The 20,043-nt window shown below is 43.1% G+C and overlaps 2 protein-coding genes across 3 annotated transcripts in view; both read right to left on the minus strand.

Annotated features, from left to right (window-relative positions):
* acadvl (acyl-CoA dehydrogenase very long chain) overlaps nt 1-12,543 on the minus strand; it is a 35,375-nt gene extending 22,832 nt beyond the window's left edge. The window contains exons 1-12 of the mRNA XM_021563322.2: nt 12,204-12,543; nt 12,042-12,111; nt 8,991-9,065; nt 8,680-8,752; nt 8,514-8,578; nt 7,247-7,381; nt 4,759-4,903; nt 4,307-4,436; nt 3,737-3,862; nt 2,738-2,936; nt 2,480-2,584; nt 791-877 (exon numbers count right to left, since the gene is read on the minus strand). Of these exons, the coding sequence (XP_021418997.1) occupies nt 791-877; nt 2,480-2,584; nt 2,738-2,936; nt 3,737-3,862; nt 4,307-4,436; nt 4,759-4,903; nt 7,247-7,381; nt 8,514-8,578; nt 8,680-8,752; nt 8,991-9,065; nt 12,042-12,111; nt 12,204-12,274 (1,281 nt within the window). The 5' untranslated portion in view covers nt 12,275-12,543. The remainder of the gene's footprint in view (nt 1-790; nt 878-2,479; nt 2,585-2,737; nt 2,937-3,736; nt 3,863-4,306; nt 4,437-4,758; nt 4,904-7,246; nt 7,382-8,513; nt 8,579-8,679; nt 8,753-8,990; nt 9,066-12,041; nt 12,112-12,203) is intronic.
* Nucleotides 12,544-17,924: 5,381 nt separating this feature from the next.
* LOC110490131 (segment polarity protein dishevelled homolog DVL-2) overlaps nt 17,925-20,043 on the minus strand; it is a 34,066-nt gene continuing 31,947 nt past the window's right edge. For both annotated transcript variants that reach the window (XM_021563324.2, XM_021563323.2), the window contains exon 15: nt 17,925-19,989. In XM_021563324.2, the coding sequence (XP_021418999.1) occupies nt 19,436-19,989 (554 nt within the window). In that variant the 3' untranslated portion in view covers nt 17,925-19,435. The remainder of the gene's footprint in view (nt 19,990-20,043) is intronic.

Consider the following 20,043-nt stretch of genomic DNA (forward strand, 5'->3'; position numbering starts at 1 on the left):
GGCCTAAACTCCTCTTCCTTTAGATTTAGATTGTAAATATTCATATCATACAGTGGACAACTAGACCTATAGGCATACAATGCCCTGTTGCATTCAGCGCTCAAATCTCAGACAGCTGAACCATTGTTTTAGGAAAGTAAAAACCAATAAAACAATATGCTATAAATTTGAGTGTGCTACATATCGATTTTGATTTGTTAAAGACAGTTAAGGACACGTAACTGTGGATCATTTGGCCAATATCACTTGTTTATTGAGGAGGTTTCTTTCTCTCTCCCTCTTTCTACTCTCGAATCTGAACGGGTCTCTCAGATCTGAACCGGCACGGGTCTGTTTGGATCCGTTTATCCACGGGCCTTTTTAGGTCCATTCAGAACTGTTCGGTTTAAAAAAAAAAAAAATATTTATGCATATCTGGCCGGGTGGGAAAGCCAAGAATGCAGAACGGATCTAACTTTTTGGACACCTCTAGTGTGAAGCGCACCAGTCTTGAATCGTGCACATCTCAATGGGCTTTTGTTAAGTCAAGCCTTTCAAAGTGGGTTGCATTCTGGGCAGGCAACTTGTCTTACAGTCAGAAAACACACTAATCTTATTTTAGTATTTACAGTCTATGCTGGATCAATCAATACATTTTCTGACAGATTCAAATATACATTGTGTGTCCTCAAGTTTCTTAACAAAGTGCATTCATTTTGCAATGTATCTTATGGAATATTTACACAATTGAAGTAATAGTTGTGAAATGCTTAAAAGAGGATAGGATAAAACCAGACAGTGCTGTACTCACAGAGGCAAAGATTTTGCTGATGGCCGCTTCAATATGGTAGTCTTTGGATCCACTGTCCATGTTCCCACTGATCATGTAGGCCATGGACTGAAAGAAAGGGGAGGGGAGAAGAGGACATGAAAATCCCAACAGGATACCAAAATAAGCTCCCCGTCATCAAGGCAAAGGGAGGCTACTCTGAAGAATGTCAAATATGAAATAGATTTTTGATTTGTTTAACACTTTCTTGGTTACTACATGATTCCATCTGTGTTATTTCATAGTTGTGATGTCTTCACTATTATTTTACAATGTAGAAAATTGTAAAAATAAAGTAAAACCCTTGAATGAGTAGGTGTCAAAAACTTTTGACTGGTACTGTACCTACTTGTACGGTCACAAGAATCAGGCCTCCTTATTGTTCCTAGAATTTCTAAGTAAACAGCTGGAGGCAGGGCTTTCTCCTATAGAACAACATTTTTATGGAATGGTTTGCCGATCTATGTGAGAGACAAGGCTTTCTTGTCTCAACCTTTAAGTCTTTACTGAACTCATCTCTGTAGTAGGTCCTATGATTGAATGTAGTCTGACCTCTGACCCTATTATGTGGGCTGAGTCACTGGCTTGCTAGTGCTCTTCCATGCTGACCCTAGGAATGGTGCATCACGTCTTGCCAGGCTTTTTTTCGCTATACTCGCCTTGAGTGGGTTGAGTCAGTGACGTGACCTTCCTGTCCTGTTTTGCACCCCCTCGGGCTCGTGCCGTGGGGGAGATCTTCGTGGGCTATCCTCAGCCTTGTGTAAGGGTAGTAAGTTGGTGGTCTGTTGATCTCCCTCTGGTGGTGTGGGGTCTGTGCTTTGGCAAAGTCGGTGAGGTTATATCCTGCCTGTTTGGCCCTGTCTGGCGGTAACGTCGGACAGGGCCACAATGTCCCCCAACCCCGTCTAAGTGCCCAGTATCTATGCTGCAATAGTCTGTGTGTGTGTGTGTGTATCTGGTGTCCTGTGTGATCTTAAGTATGCTCACTCTTGAATGCTCACTCTTGAATCTTAAAGAACAATCTGGCCTTAATGGCCATGTTCTGTTATAATCTCTACCGGGCACGGTCAGAAGAAGACTGGCCACATCTCAGAGTCTGGTTCCCCTCTAGATTCCTGCCTTTCTAGGGAGTTTTTCCGAGCCACAGTGCTTTTACATCTGCATTGCTTGCCGTTTGGGGTTTTAGGCTGGGTTTCTGTACAGCACTTTGTGACATCTGATGATGTTCTGTAAATACATTTGGTTGATTGAGTAATGGATTATGATGTGCATTATGCGATTGCTTCCGTCTTTCTGCCAGTGGCTGTAAGCAGACCATGCACAGGTGGTGCTTTAATTCGAGAGGATGGGCTCGTGGTAAAGGCTGGAGCGGAATAGGTGGAATGGTTTCAAATACATCAAACACATGGTCTCCAGGTATTTGATGCCATTCAACTTGGTCCGTTCCAGCCAATATTATGAGCCGTCACCACCTCAGCAGCCTCCACTGATACCATGTCAGCTGAAGTGTGGTGAGCATTCTGAAGTAAAATGGCTGCCAGGGCATCACCCATAGGGTGCTACACATGGTGGTGGTTGAGGGGAGTTTCTCCTCATACTATGTAAAAGAGCGTTGAGTGTGTGGAAAAGCAAGATATAAATTGATCATCAATCAATAGATAGCCTGTGTACCTCAGTGACATATTGCAGCATAGTCATGCGTGCCAACTTCTCCTGGATAGCTCCATAGGTGTGGATCTTACTGCCAAACTGGACCCTGTTGGCTGCATGGTCCACCTGGGAAAAGAGACAGGACAGGCGTCAGTAGGGGAGGTCAAGAAGTGCTAAAATCAACACAGTAACAGAGCTTCAATGAGACTAGACAGACTCAACTGAAGGGCAAATAGGAGGTAACACTTTATTTGGATAGTCCCACACAGCGTTACTCACAGCCTGGGTGATGACTCCCTTCATGGTGCCGGAGAGGGCGGCGGCCATGCCGAAGCGCCCGTTGTTGAGGATGGCCATGGCCACCTTGAAGCCGCCACCTACCTCTCCCAGGACATTCTCAATGGGTACCGGGACGTTCTCAAAGTACACCTCCGCCGTGTTGGACGCCTTAATGCCCATCTTCTTCTCAGGGGGACCGCTGGAGGAGGTAGAAGGTAAGGAAATGTTAACGATACACGTCGTTGTGTCTTATCTACCTTCGATGAATGCATTGACAATATGTCACCTGGATAAGAGTGTTTGTTTAGGGCCTCCCGAGTGGAGCAGCGGTCTAAGGCACTGCATCGCAGTGGCGTCACTACAGACCCGGGATCGATCCCGGGCTGTCTCACAACTGGCCATGACCTGGAGTCTCATAGGGCAGTGCACAATTGACCCAGCATCGTCCGGGTTAGGGGAAGGTTTGGCCGGGGTGGCTTCACTTGGCTCATCGTGCTCTTGCAACTCCTTGAGGCGGATGTTTCCTCTGACACATTGGTGCACCTGGCTTCCGGGTTAAGAGGATGGGAGTTAAGGAGCGCGGTTTGGCAGGTCATGTTTCGGAGGACGCATGACTCGACCTTGGCCTCTCCCTAGCCCGTTGGGGATTGCAGCGATGAGACAAGATCGTAATTGAAAAATGGGGGGTGTATACGAAAAGTGATTGCTTAAAAATTAAAACGATTTTGTTTTGTCTTTTAGTCTGCAACTTCTTTAAAAAATGTGGATGTGCATCTTCAGGACAAAAACTTCTTAAAATATTCACTAAAAACAAGACTATGGACAGACAGAAAATATAGAGACTGGGATAGTCATTAAATCAACAATCATGTGAAGCTTCTAACAAGAAACATACAGTACATACTCTTACGTAAATTCCCCCATTTCAGACCTCCCTCTTCCAATCCCTCCCTTCCTCCATATCTTTATCCACCACCCATCCCTCCATCCACCACTCACTGTGTCACTCCTCCGAAGCTCCTCTCCACAATAAAGGCTGTGATTTTGTCTTTCATTTGTCCTGTCTTCTCATCCATCATGGGCATCTTGGCAAACACTGTGAAGATCTCAGCCAGACCACCATTACTGACAACACAGACACAGAGTCAGGATAAGTCAAAGAAAACAATAGCAATACTGTATACAACCACAACTCTATATTAGGACCAAAGCTTGTGGAAGGCTACCCGAAACATTTGACCTAAGTTAAAAGGCAATGCTACCAAATACTAATTGAGTGTATGTATACTTCTGAGCCACTGGGAATGTGATGAAAGAAATAAAAGCTGAAATAAATCTTTCTACTGTTATTCTGACATTTCACATTTGTAAAATAAAGTGGTGATCCTAACGGACCTAAGACAGGGAATTTTTACTAGTATTAAATGTTATGAATTGTGAAAACTGAGTTTAAATGTATTTGGCTGTGTATGTAAACTTCCAATGTAGCTATGACTGTGTACAGGACATAAACCACACAGTGTTTGCGCCATACTAAATGACAGCACAATGTTGGTGGTCCTGCAGTACCTGATCCAGATCTTGCCTCCATTGAGGATGTAGTGTTTTCCACAGGGAGAGAGGGTAGCGAGGGTCTTTATGGACGCAGCGTCAGAGCCACTGGCGGGTTCAGTCAGACAGAAAGCCGCCAGGGTCTCACCTAGATAAAAGAGGAAAGAAGAGGAAGAAAAATAAGAGAAATAAGGCCAATAGATTTGAAATGCCTTATAGGTGGAATTACAGTCTAGGTATTATTATACATAGGCAGAAGCAAATAAAATGACTGTAAGAGAGAGTAACGACAAAGCCTCTTTATTTTACCTTTATTTAACTAGGCAAGTCGGTTAAGAACAAAATGCTATTTTCAATGACGACCTACTGGGGAACAGTGGGTTAACTGCCTTGTCAGGGGCAGGAGGACAGATTTGTACCTCGTCAGCTCGGGGATTCGACCACTAGGCTACCTGCCGCCTCTCTCTCACCTGTGGCCAGCTTGGGCAGGTATTTCTCCTTCTGGGCGGGACTACCAACCAGCAGGATGCCCTTGAAACCGATGGACTGGTGGGCACCCAGAGTGATGCCAACCCCCAGGTCGTGCTGGCCCACGATCTCCACCAGCCTGGCATACTGTTCAATAAAAAAGGACGTTAAAACATTAGTGTACTTAATTTACACAGTACTCTAACAGTCTGGTGTACTATTGTCAGAGGACACAAAGGTTTAAAAAAAACTAAAAAAACAGCTGAGTCTTGAAGGTTATTTTGCTGCCATCCTTATCAAGAGCAACATACATAGCTCAGTTTCATGCTGACTTGTTTCGACATGGATATTCTACCACAGGCACATCATTCTTTATCCAGTGGTCTAAGACATGGCTTGAACTTTATGGTAGCATCCTTCACAAACAGCAGCTACGCCACCAACACCTTACAGTGCCTCCAGAAAGATTTTACACATTTTATTCTAAAATATATATATATTTTCCCCCTCGGCAATCTACACACAATACCCAATAATGACAAAGCAAAAACAGGTTTTTAGAAACGTGTACAAATATATTTAAAAAATAAGTAAATATCACATTGACATAAGTATTCAGACCATTTACTCAGTACTTTGTTGAAGAACCTTTAGCAGCAATTACAGCCTCGAGTCTTGGGTATGACGCTACAAGCTTGGCACACCTGTATTTGGGGAGTTTCTCCCATTCTTCTCTGCCAATCCTCTCAAGCTCGGTCAGGTTGGATGGGGAGCATTGCTGTACAGCTATTTTCAGGTCAAGAGATGTTCGATCGGGTTCAAGTTAAGGCTAGGCCACTCAAGGACATCCAGAGACTTGTCCTGAAGCCACTCCTGCGTCGTCTTGGCTGTGTGCTTAGGGTTGGGGCGGTAGGGTAGCCCAGTGGTTAGAGCGTTGGACAAGTAACCGGAAGGTTGCAAGTTCAAACCCCCGAGCTGACAAGGTACAAATATGTCGTTCTGCCCCTGAACAGGCAGTTAACCCACTGTTCCTAGGCCGTCATTGAAAATAAGAATTTGTTCTTAACTGACTTGGCTAGTTAAATAAAGGTTATAGTTTTTTTTTTAAATGCCTAGTTAAATGAAGTTAAATAAATAAATAGGGTTGTTGTCCTGTTGGAAGGTAAAACTTTGCCCCAGTCTGTCCTGAGCGCTTTGGAGCAGGTTTTCATCAAGGATCTCTCTGTACTTTGTTCCTTTCATCTTTCCCTCAATCCCGACTCGTCTACCAGTCCCTGCCGCTGAAAAACATGCCCACAGCAACATGCTGCCACCACCATGCTTCACCGTAGGGATGGTGCCAGGTTTCCTACAGACGTGACGCTTGGCATTCTGATGGTTGTCCTTCTGGAAGGTTCTCAGAGGAGCTCCAGAGCTCTGTCAGAGTGACCATCGAGTTCGTGGTCACCTCCCTGACCAAGGTCCTTCGCTTCCTCAGTTTGGCCTGACGGCCAGCTCTATGGAGAATCTTGGTGGTTCCAAACCTCTTCCATTTAAGAATTATGGAGGCCACTGTGTTCTTGGGGACCTTCAATGCTAAAGACATGTTTTGGTACCCTTTCCCAGATCTGTGCCTCGACACAATCCTGTCTCGGAGCTCTACGGACAATTCCTTTGACCTCATGGCTTGGATTTTGCTCTGACATGCACCGTCAACTATGGGACCCTATATAGACATACGTGTGCCTTTCCAAATTGAAGTTATCAAGTAGTAGAAAGAGCTCAAGGATGATCAATGGAAACAGGATCCACCTGAGCTTAATTTCGAGACTCAAAGCAAAAGGTCTGAATACTTACGGAAATAAGGTGTTTGTTTTTTATATTTAATAATTTAGTAAAAATGTCTAAAACCCTGTTTTCGATTTGTCATTATGGGGTATTATGTGTAGATTGCTGAGAATTAAAATATTTATTTAATGCATTTTAGAATAAGGCTGTAACATAACAAAATGTGGGGGGGGGGGGGAAATCAAGGGGTCTGAATACTTTCCAAAGGCACTGTATATGCATCATTGCACACGTGTGCTGGTATTTCTGCTGACCTGTGTATTGTGTGTTGGTACAGTACACTGAATAGACTGTGTTCTTGCTGTATAGAGGTAAAAGGGTATCCCTGCTTACCTGCGTCCTGGTTGGTGTATTGCTCTTAAGGTGTGCGTGTGTGTGTGTCTGTCTGTCTGTGTCCCTGTGTGTTACCCCCCCAGGTCAGTGTGTGTTTTTAACTATGCTTGTTGGGAACCAGAATTCCCCACAACAATAGTAAACAAACAAAAATTTGACCAAATAGGGACATTTTGTTATCCGCACAAGGTCAAATGCTATTTCAATGGGGTTTAGTGTTAGAAACTAGGGTATGGGTTAGGGAAAATATAATTTTTGGGAATTGTGTGTCCCCACAAGGTTAGTTGTACAAGACTGTGTGTGTATAGAGATAAAGGTGTATGTTCTCACCTGTGTGTTGGTGAGGCCCACACCCCCAAGGTCCTGGGGGACCTGCAGACCAAATGCCCCCATCTCTTTCAGGCTTTCCATGGTGCTGTCCTCCACCTTCTCCAGGGAGTCATTCTTTGCTGGGTCATTCACCTCCTACAGCATACCATATATACAGTTGAAGTTGGAAGGTTACCTACACTTTAATCTATGAAGAGCACAGGGCACCAGTGGCGAATTTGCCAATCTTTGTGTTCTCTGGCAAATGCCAAACGTCCTGCACGGTGTTGGGCTGTAAGCACAACCCCCACCTGTGGACGTTGGGCACTCATACCACCCTCATGGAGTCTGTTTCTGACCGTTTGAGCAGACACATGCACATTTGTGGCCTGTTGGAGGTCATCTTGCAGGGCCCTGGCAGTGCTCATCCTGCTCCTCCTTGCACAAAGGCGGATGTAGCGGTCCTGCTGCTGGGTTGTTGCCCTCCTACGGCCTCCTCCACGTCTCCTGATGTACTGGCCTGTCTCCCGGTAGCGCCTCCATGCTCTGGACACTACGCTGACAGACACAGCAAACCTTCTTGCCACAGCTCGTATTGATGTGCCATCCTGGATGAGCTGCACTGCCTGAGCCACTTGTGTGGGTTGTAGACTCAGTCTCATGCTACCACTAGAGTGAAAGCACCGCCAGCATTCAAAAGTGACCAAAACATCAGCCAGGAAGCATAGGAACTGAGAAGTGGTCTGTGGTCCCCACCTGCAGAACTACTCCTTTATTGGGGGTGTCTTGCTAATTGCCTATAATTTCCACCGGTTGTCTATTCCATTTGCACAACAGCATGTGAAATTTATTGTCAATCAGTGTTACTTCCTAAGTGGACAGTTTGATTTCACAGAAGTGTGATTGACTTGGAGTTACATTGTGTTGTTTAAGTGTTCCCTTTATTTTTTTGAGCAGTAATATATATATATATATATATAACCCACGAGCCAGCCCGAGAAACAGAGGTCAGTTACAACCTGGGCCGTGTTCAGTAGTAATGAAATGGAGGAATACGGTCCAATACAGACAATAATCTAACAGATAATCGAAACTATCTGAACTTGTCCAATAAGAAACATTTTGCTACGGTGTTCCCTAATGAAGATGACCCTGATGACAAATCTAGTGGCAGTAAAGAAATTTAGCTTGAATAACTTAAGAGGAAATGTGTGTTGTGGTTTACTATTTGTAAAAATAAAATAAACATTTGGTCACAAAAACAAGAAAAAGGTGAACTGAAACTCACTTCAAAGAATTTGGAAACGGGTGGGACTAACTCCTGGAGGAACTGGGTCTGCTCCTCGTTCATCACTGGAAAACAGCAAAAAGACCACAACCGTTAGATGTTCCAACATGTCTCCTTTACATCATCGCTAAGTGGCTGCATAACAATACATGACTAGTCCATTCACCTGAGGGGAAGGGAAAGACCTGCGAGGGGTTGATCTGGCCCTTGAACATGTTGACGGCGAAAGACTGGGACTCCTACAAGAGATACATGGAGTCATGTTGATAGATCATCAACTGTCACAAAAAAAAGCAGGAAATGCATACTGTACTTCCTAATGCATTTCAGAGGGATCTAAGCGCAGCTCAGTCATAATTGTTGATCTTGAACTTTAAAAAAAAAAACATGGAGACCCAAACAGTAGCCACATCCAGTATGGACAACCTCAGTGAAGGAGTACTTTATAGGGAGGAAGGCTGATCTAAGAACACATACCACGCTCTGTGCCTTCTTGGCAGTGGCTGCCTTGGTTGCTGTGGTGGTGCCAACAGCCTGCTTGTCCAGTACTGCCTGTAGAGAGACAAACACAAACAAGCAATGTCATACAGCGAGAAGAGATTACAACCATAGAAATATAATCTCATTCTAGTTCTATGGTTACAATATGTTAGAGAGATAGGGACTGAAAGAAGTGAATTTCCGATGGATTATTGATAGGTAGGATCAGGATAATTGAATGGAGTGGTACAGTACTTTAGACAGGGGAAATGGGCAACAATCACAAAGGGGTTTGTGAAAACTACAGTAGGAGACCCTGCTCCTATACACAATGATTAAATATGAAAGATAAACAATATATGACTCTTAAGAATCTGAGTGTTCATTTAAAAACAAGGCAACATTAAACATGCCCCCCACAAATGATGTCTTGGGTCCAATTAGTGACAACAATTTAAGCTCAAAATGGGACAACATGCTTGATATAAGTTCAGAATTTCAGTTGATTACTATAGTACCACCCTTGGGCCTATCAGTGTAATTTTGTAAATGACAGATATCTATGGCAAGACACATCATTCACTCAAGTTGTCAAAATCAGGCCAGTGGTGTCTGGGATGTCGAGTGGGTTAGCAAGACTCATAGCTTTAAGTGTTTTTCACAAAAAATTTAATGGCAGAAAATCCATCATGGTGGACCGTATGGGTCCATGAGGAAAATGTGTTCCTTGTGAGGAGAGGGACCTATTGTCGCATTCAAGACAACTGGGAACTCTGGAGAATAAAAAAAAAAGAAGCTCCAACTGGGATTTTGTTTTCAACGGTCATCCAACTCAAAATTCCAAGTCGGAAACTTGGGTCTCTTTCTAGAGCTCTGACTTTCCGACCTGGAGATCACTGACATCATGATTTGACCTCTTTTTTCCCCCCAGTTGAAGTGAAAGCACCATATGTACCGAATTTCGTGACTTTAGATCAAACGGGGTGAGGGGCGTGACCTTTTCATGTATGCATTTTCAATCACTTGTTATAGCGCCACCATCTGGTCTGCCAGTGATATTTTGTAAGTGCCGGATATCTATGGCAACAATAGCCCATCACTTGTGAATGATGCCCAGCTTACGGCAAAAACAGCCCAATGTCTTTTTTTGCAACTTCTACAAATCATAGTCGCACACCTCATGTAGCCCAGCCCATAGTCCTATATGTTTTGATAAGGTTTGTATCACAACTCAAGTGGCCAAATAACTTCTTAAAATTAAGCACATGAATCCGCTTTACAATGGGTGTAGAGTCTAACTGGCACACCTACACAGAGCATGAGTTTCAAGTTAGGGGAAGATCATTTTCACCATAAGAATGCACCTTTATAATAAAAGCATTACATGCATAATCACATTTGGGTCACTTTTGATAATGGTGTTTTCAAGCTAATGGGACATTCACACTTCAAGCATTGCTGTGCTTATAATGTGTAGAAATAGCCTAATAGCTGGTCAACATTTTAAGCTAAACGTTCTGATGTTGTGTCAGCCACATTGCGTAAAATATGTTATTTGATGCTAGAATTTGTATTCATTTGGGATCTATCGCATCCCAACAACTGTCCCAGACTATGTTTGGAATATGTATTTCTCGCACAGAATAGTTGGACCTTTGTACTATGGGGATAGTAGATTGACATTGGCTAGGGCTTTTGCTGTTCGTTAGGCCTACTCATCTTGTTGGCTGACGAAAAGTAAATGTGGACAGTTCTTCCAATATGCACCTTGGAATGGGATAAGGACATGTGCAGTTGCGTCCTCGATATGTCAGTCTTCACACTCTCACTAGCCTGTGAGAAAGACCCAATCGTGTGACAGAGAACCATGTGAATGACAGGTGCTTTGGCACGCAGCCAGGAGAAGGGAATTGTAATTATTTTTTCAGCCCAAGGGCACAACGGCCACTAACCGCAAACGGTATGGACTTTTTTTAGGGGGCATTACGGCCACACATATAGATGATGCAACTGGGAAATTTGAGGCATTATCAACTGCTTGTCAAATTGTGAATGAGAGACTGATGAAGTGTGTAAAGCCTGCGCAAAAAAACAACAAAGTAGAGCTCATGCCTTTGATGTGACTTTTTTCAAATCCTCATTACTCTCATCATGCAGCCTTACAATGCATTAAAAATCAAAAGCATATAGCCCATCATATGTATGACAACTAAAGTTTCATAACTCTAAATGAAGCATATTGGAGTACCTGTTTCTTTGTTAACACTCAACACAGAATAGCCACGTGCGCACTCCCTCAAATTGTTTGGATAAAATATCCTTTATGATAGCCACATTAGCAGCTAATTAGCGTTTCATTTTTGGGAGGTGAATACAGGCACATATATTGATAAAGGTCACTTTGTCTGAGAGAGATTTACATGGTTATCAAAACGTCACGCCAGGGTAAGCCTACACCCAACAGCCCTTATTTTAAGTGTTTCTACAATCCCCTTTGGGAAAAATGTATGGTGGGAAAACAATTGGAACCATTTCCCTGTTTGACCACTAGGTTTTATGGTTATTATGACTCATACTGTGGTACTCTATTGACATGGTCATTGGTCAGACACATGTACTGTGTGACCTGGCTGTGTCCTGCTGTCCCCTGTCTATCATTGAATGGAAATAGAACTCAGCGCCACCTATAACCTAGATTGGAGTCACGTGAGTCCACGGTGAACTTTCCCCCACTTCTCGATGCTATTACGTATCCTGATGGATATGGTAGGTCCATATAGGTTACCTCCACTGGAAGCAATGTCATCCTTTTATCAGTTACGCTTATCTCATTTGGATAACATTTTATTAATACAACATTATGACGTAGCATGGTTTGTTTCAACACCTGAACACATAACCCATGAGCTGTCAAGATGGCAACATAAACGCCTCTGTTTAGAATAATCACTGTTACAATGTTTGTTCATTGATACAATGTTTCCAATTTTAGCAGGAAAACGAGTGCGTGGCTGTGAGTGTTGTGTTTTATGACAGCGCACTGCCTACCTCCGCGGCCTGAGAAGAAGCATAGAGGCGGGCATTCTGCGTGGCTGCTGCTCCGATCTGCTTCTGAATCCTACACGAATACAAATACGAATAGAAAATTATTGAATGTATATAAATATATAGTTTTAAAGCTGTTTTGTCAGTGAGAATGTATTTACTTACCCGGAAAAGGCAGGGGAGATACGAAGTGCTGTGCACAACGCAGGAGTCAAACTCACTTTGCCCAAAAGCATATTGAACGACCGCCTTAACTATCTATAGAATTAGGTTAAAGAGATCTGTTTGATCTTGTGTCCCGAATCAGCGCTCCGAATGGACGAATTTGTCCTTCTGAGTCAAAATCTGTGACTTATTCAAGTAGGCTGCTGCCGTTGTGTAACCTAGAAAAAATTACACTGAAGAAAATGGCCAGAGCATAGAAAGAGTATTCTAGACACACCAGCTGCCTGTCTGACCGGGTCTAGACAGCGCATACGGAAGACTTGTCTAGCTTCTTGGAATCTATGCACAGGACACAGCGGAAATACGGAAGTGTAGGCTGCATAGAGTGACGAGGTGGAGGAGGAGCTCCGTAGACTCTTCCTGTCCAGAGGTAATATAGCAATTCATTGTAGCTCTGTAGAGTCTCTATTTTATCTACTTTTCTAGAGCCAATTAGCTTGTTCCATTCCTGGATTACTCATTATACTAATACATTCCGATTTAAATCAACAAATGCGATAGTTTAAAAAAGGTTAAAGGGGCATAGGCTGTGTTGGCAAAATCACTACATATCCCATCCAGTTGTCATAGTTCCAAGACCAGTCAGAAACGTCCAGGTACGCAAATGACTCCTGTGGAACTCAAAACTGAATTTGCATCCAGATTAACGCCTTGATCACGCCGACAGTGTTTCGCGCAAAATGGTACACAGCATCATCTGAATATGTGTGCAACAAAAGTTCATCATTCATCAGTTCACCTTCTGCTACAATTTCTGTCACGCCTTGATCATAACGAGGCTAATGCCGCATTCCATACTTCTGATGTACCAATATTCTGTTGGTGTAATCAAGGTGTAAGCAGCAATATAATAATTGTTTTACCACAGGACAGATAAACTGAACCAGTCATGACTATTCACCAAAACAATAAATATTTGTCAAGTTTCTTTCCAGCGAATTTCTAAGTTACATGGTTGTATAACTAGGAGTTTTGAAGATGAGGGTGCAGTATTTATGAAGCGTGGCAATGTGGATGAAAAATAGTTATAGTTTTTATCGAATTAATATTTCCTATTACATGACAAGATAAAACTCGAGTAAAGAGTCCTGCCTCTTTTATTTTATTTGAATCTGAAATCAAACAACATAAATGGTTTTGTTTTTTGTTTTTATTGTCTAAGGAAACATTACATAACGAGAAATTGAATAACCAATCATTTGAATAATCAATAATTTGATTATTAAAATATTGTTTTTTTAATTATCGGTTCTGGTTCAAGCCATACTCTACGTGTTGACCAATTAATCGTCGTGGCTTCCTGACAACACAGAACATAAATGGGTTATTTTCATGTTTTTGATCTGCATATTGTTACAGTTTTTTTTTCTCATTTATGTTTTGAAGTTGGACTTTAGCACGTATAGCTAAAGTCCAACACGTATCTGCCCAAAGATACGCGTGTGAACAATAGTGATGTGCAGTTCACGAACGATTCGTTCTTTTTGAACCACTCATTTTACTGACTCAAGAGTCATTATTCTTTTTTTCTGAGTGACTGGTTCATTTTAGTCACTAATTCTTTTGGCCTTCCTGCTGGCCGGAATGAATTCTACAGCAGGATTAAAGTCTATTGATGCTTGTTCCGAACATGTGGTCCAGAGGCACTGTGTGGAGGGCGTGACACAATTGCAGAGCCTCCGAGGCTTGCGAAGGCCAAATCGAGCTCAGTACGGTGATGCCATGAGCCTCCCAGATTTTGTAACAATGTGGAGGGCTCCACATAGCTCCGTTTAGCTCTGTATTGACATGATTGGGTGATAGTAGGTGGGGGCGGTACATCCTGTATAAAAACAAATTAGCTTCCTTGACAACAAACATGGAGAACTTTACCAAAAGGCTATTAGAACAAGTTCACAAAAAAATACATCTGAAGTTGTGTGGAAAAGGGACTGGGGGGGATGAAATATACTTATCCCATTGGCAACGAAACTCAAAATGGGTGATGATATTCATTAACAATAATTTTGCTTCTAATGTGCAAATTGTCCTAACAGATCCAAGTAGATGGATTATTTTAAGTATGTTGTTGGACTATAACAGATTTGGCTCATTAATCTATAAAGTCCAAATAATGATGGTCCACGCTCCTCTGAAAATACATACACAATAATTTATCAACCCTACAAGCAATACAAGACTCTATTGTTATGGTGGGAGATTATAATACTGTTTTAAATACCTCAATGGACCGTAAATAATTATTTCTAAAATGATCTGCCGAAATTGTTGCCACCCCTATTACTAGCCTGTTTAATCTCTCTTTTGTGACGTCTGAGATTCCCAAAGATTGGAAAGCAGCTGCGGTTGTACTTTTAACCCCTTTTTTCGTGATATCCAACTGGTAGTTAGTCTTGGCCCATGCTGCAAGTCCCCTGCCAATATAACGGATGTGAAACGGCTAGCTTAGTTAGCGGTGCGCGCTAAATAGCGTTTCAATCGGTGACGTCACTTGCTCTGAGACCTTGAAGTAGTGGTTCCCCTTGCTCTGCAAGGGCCGCGGCTTTTGTGGAGCGATGGATGCTTCGAGGGGTGACTGTTGTTGATGTGTGCAGAGGGTCCCTGGTTCGCGCCCGGGTATGGGCGAGGGGACGGTCTAACGTTATACTGTTATACCAAGCTGCACTGCTTCTTGAAACACTGCTCGCGTGTCCCGGAAGCCAGCCGCACCGTACAACTGGCGACCGAGTCAGCGTGCATGCGCCCGGCCGGCTGTCTGCAAGAAGCCTTACATATGAAAAAGACTACAAGGCAACATCTGATCAGCCTGCCAGGAATGGAGCTCACCCACTGTAAATGTAAATATTATCCACAAAACATGAAGTGTCCCTACATATCAGTTCTGCTCGATAACAACCAGCATAGATAACAAGCTACCTAGCTAGCTCACAAGACTAGCTGCGTTGTTCCTTGCATGCAATGGGTTGTGGTCTTGGGGGTGGCACACAGTCTGGGAGACAGGTTGCCTGTCAGGCATCGTTCAGGGCTTAAATGCCCCACATTGCGAACAAACAAACAACACAGCCACATGATGACGTAGTTATCCTGCACCTGAACAAATTAATGGATGATTGTGGTACTTTTTGTTTATCTTGTGTTTGACAAAACAACTTTTATGTAGTGATCATAAGATAAATTAGTCTTGATCGACATAACGAGGGAAAATACACAGAATAAAAAAAAAAAAATTCAAAGAGTTACCTGAGTTACAGTTCATATAAGGAAATCAGTCAATTGATATAAATTCATTAGGCCATAATCTATGGATTTCACCTGACCGGGACAACCGATATGTATCGGCTGCCTGCCATCTGCCCGGTACAGTTGAAACCAGGATTCATCTGTGAAGAGCAGACTTCTCCAGTGTGTTAATGATCATTGAAGGTGAGCATTTTCCCACTGAAGTCTTTCACAACGCCGAACTGCAGTCAGTTCAAGACGCAGGTGAGGTCAACGAGCATGCAGATGAGCTTCCCTGAGACAGTTTGTGATAGAAATAAGCTTTTTGTACAGATGGAAAACATCTGGGATCTTTTATTTCAGCTCATGAAACACTTTACATGTTGCGTTTATACATTTGTTCAGTGTATATTTTGTTATTCACATGTCCTCTCCGGACTTCCGTAGAAACTAATACATCAGATGACATATTTAAGGAGAGTGAATCAATATAAAATCCCCAAATCAGCTGTAACTATCAGTTGAAAAACAATGCTTAAAATGTTTGAGTGAACCTGTATCTAGAAAATCAATAGTGAAGTTGCCAGAGAGGAAGAGGCAAAGCGAGAGGGATAACTGGGCCCAAAATCTGTCTTCTCCAGCAGGTGGTGTTTTTTGTTTTTGTATGTCAATGAGTGTCGAATTTGGTCAACAAAAAAATGCAATGGCTTATTTGCTGCGTGAGGCTTATTTGATCAAATAGAAGTTACGTTATGCTTAAGTTATGAGTGTACTGATACACTACACCAAAAGTATGTGGACACCTGCTCGTCGAACATCTCATTCCAAAATCATGGGCATTAATATGGAGTTGGTTCCCCCTTTGCTGCTCCAACAGCCTCCACTCTTCTGGGAATGCTTTCCACTAGATGTTGGAACATTGCTGTGGGGACTTGCTTCCTTCCATTCAGCCACGACTATTAGTGAGGTCGGGCACTGATGTTAGGTGATTAAGCGTGGCTTGCAGTTTGCGTTCCAATTAATACCAAAGGTTTTCGATGGGGTTGAGGTCAGGGCTCTGTGCAGGCCACAACGATCTCGACAAACCATTTCTGTATGGGCCTCACTTTGTGCATGGGGGCATTATCAAGCTGAAAGAGCCTTCCCCAAACTGTTGCCACAAAATCATCTAGTGAAATTAAGATTTTCCTTCACTGGGGGAAAAAAAAAAAAAAGACCACCTTTACTCCACACACGCATACAAACCTCTCCCTCCTTTTGCCAAATTTGACCTGAATTTTATCCTTCCGATTCCTGCGTACAAGCAAAAACTAAAGCAGGAAGTACCAGTGACTCGCTCAATACATAAGTGGTCAGATGACACGGATGCTACGCTACAGGACTGGGGCCAAGCTTCCTGCCATCCAGGACCTCTGTACCAGGCGATGTCTGAGGAAGGCCCTAAAAACTGCCAAAGACTCCAGCCACCCAAGTCATAGACTGTTCTCTCTGCTACCGCACGGCAAGCGGTACCGAAGAGCCAAGTCTAGGACCAAAAGGCTCCTTAACAGCTTCTACCCCTAAACCCTAAGACTGTTTAACAATTAATCAAATGGCTACCCCTGCTTTTGTTTTTACACCGCTACTACTCACTGTTTATTATCTATACATTGTCACTTTTTACAAATGACCTCGACTAACCTGTACCCCCGCACATCGACTCTGTACCTGTACCTCTTGTGTATATAGCCTCAATGTCATTTTCTTGTTACTTTTTTTTATTTTTTATTCAATTTAGTTAATTTAGTAAATATTTTCTTGACTATTTCTTCAACTGCATTGTTGGTTAACGGCTTGTAAGTAAGCATTTCACGATAAGGTCTTGATTTGGGCCTGGCTCCCAAGTGGATGGACCTATGACCTCCCAGGCCCACAATCCATAGAGTAGGACCCAATTTATTTAGTTATATTGACTGATTTCCTTACATGAACTACAACTGAGCAAAATCTTAAAATTGTTGCATGTTGTATTTATATTTTTGTTCAGTATAATAACTATTTTATTCAAGGACAGCGTCAAAAGCCAAATTAGGCTTCTTCTAAAAACAATTAAATAAGTGTCATATTTATTTTGCCACCATCATTGAAGTAAAGTTATAAATTACAATTAAGGCTTATACACAAAATTGCTATCTACAAATAAAGGGGAACATACTTTAGAGTTGTATATAAACTGTAATACAATTGCAATTTCCCCCTTACTAGCTCGGACTTTGCTACTTTGAGGAGAAATGTACTTACTATGACTGATATGTGGTTGTTCCACCTGCGCCATCTTAAGATGAACGGACTGACTAAGTCTCTCTGGATAAGAGTGTCCGCTAAATGGCTCAAATGAACAAGTGACAAACAAGCAAATATGACAATGCATTACTGACTGTGCCATACTAAGAAACATAACTATTTGTCATCAAGCACCTTTTAATACAATTATATAAATGTATACATAAAAAGTGTATGTCACTCAGTTAAAAAACAAAATGTGGTTAGGAGTGTGAGATCAGAGCTATATAAACTATTTTGTATTTGCTTCTTTTTTATTCTTTGTAGCGTGGTTAAACCAGACTGAATGCAGCACTCAAACAATGGTGAGAGCATAGCATTCAGTCTGGTTTAGCCAGACTACATTCTTTGACCCTCACCAACTGCTATCCCAAATACTTCAGTCTGTCGGTCTGTACCAGCTTCCATCTCCCAGTCATCCACCCAGTGTTTGAAGTGAACTGAAATAAGTGCTGGTACGGTAGTCATTTTGGGTGCCAGTACTCATCATATATTTAAGCCAATATAAAAGAGTGGCCAGTAATCAGTACCTGTGTGTACCGGCCCAATTCACACACTGCATCAAGCTGACTGACCAGTAAGGTGCAAATCACAAATGTATCAGGGGGCTCACCAGTTACTGCAGAGGACAGGAGGCCTCCACAATATCTGGGCCCTTATTCAATCATATCAGAGTCTTGTCAAATCATAATGAATACGGTTATATGGACGGGGGCACCTGATCCTAGATCAGCCTACCTACTTGCTTTGTGAATACAGGCCCTGAGCGTGAGTGCATATCAACACAAACCCAACAGTGCTTCTCATTAAAAAAAAAACATTCCTACTGCTGGTTATCAGTAGATCAAATGTGAATGCATGAATTCATCCATTTCAATTAACAGATACATGATGTATACAACACTTTTCTTCTCCAGCTGGTAGTGTTTTAGTACCGTATTCCAAGAACACCACAGCAATTAACCTCCTAAGTAGGCTATAGTAGTACTATGCTCCATATCACTATGAGTGATGTGTGTGACATGTTTAGAAACATGATTTTGAATTATGTACAATTACTTGATGAAGTGAAATGTATTCTGTTTTCATATCGTACAAAATGACATAATAATGACCTGTTCCTGTCTGAACAACAAAGAAATGTAGGTATTCCCATTACCCTTGATGAAGCTCAATTTAAGGTTTTTATTAGGTGAATCTTGAGCTGACAGGAATTACTCATCTTTGCTTCCTCTACATGTTTACCAGCTTGTAAGATAAAGCAGAGATAGGTAAACATCTAAAGGTAACTGATTCCTGTCAGATGAGACACCTAATAAAACCTTGGTTAACCAATGACATCACAAAGAGAGACAATGGTCTGGGCTGGGTTTAGGCTCTTAAAGCTTTCCAAGAGTTCAAATGAATCAAAGCACCTTGTGAATTTTGCTGGTACCACTCTAATGTTGCCTTATGCTGCAGCGTGCATCCTTCTGATTCTGGACACCAACTTCCCCATATACAGCCTCTGGGTCAGTCCCAGAGGGCACTACTTTTGACCAGGGCTCATTGGACTCAGGTCAAAAGTAGTGTACTATGTAGTAGGGAATTAGGTGCCATTTGCGACTCAACCCTCTGTAGTGTCTCCACTCCTACATGACGTCCACAAAGAACTCACTGGGATTTCCCATGGCAAGGTGGAAGGACTGGCGTGAGGCGGTGAGCTCTGGGGGCACAGAGCCCAGGTCACGGGTTGGGGGTGCCCCTGGAGGTCCCCCGGGGGTGGTGCCAGGGGGCAGGCCCGGCATTGAGGGCCCTGTCTGCCCCAGGCCCTGGAGGGTGTGTGGGTGCACGTGAGGGTGATGGGGGTGCTGGGGGACCATCATAAGCATCATGGGGTTGTATGAAAGGGGGATGCCCTGTGGGAATTGGAGGTGTGGAGGGGGTGCGCGGTGGTGTGAGCGCTGGCTGACGTGGCTATAGTGGCTGTGTTCACTGGGGGTGGCCGAGCCTCCGTGTTCCCCCCTCCTCAGGCTGCTCCGTACAGAATACTCTGATTCGCTGCCGCTTCCTGAGCGAGAGTCCCTGCCGTCTCCGCCTACCGGTGACTTCTCATCCCGACCGCTAGTACTGCCCACCCCTCCTCCGCCTTTCCCTCCCCTCCGTCTCTCTCCCTCGCTCCGGGTGGAGCCACTGCTCCGGCTCCCTGGGTGAGAGAAGACAGGACAATGTGAAAACAGGCACCCCAGAAAAGCGGAGT

This window comes from Oncorhynchus mykiss, chromosome 15, assembly GCF_013265735.2.
Source record: "Oncorhynchus mykiss isolate Arlee chromosome 15, USDA_OmykA_1.1, whole genome shotgun sequence".
NCBI classification, from domain to species: domain Eukaryota; kingdom Metazoa; phylum Chordata; class Actinopteri; order Salmoniformes; family Salmonidae; genus Oncorhynchus; species Oncorhynchus mykiss.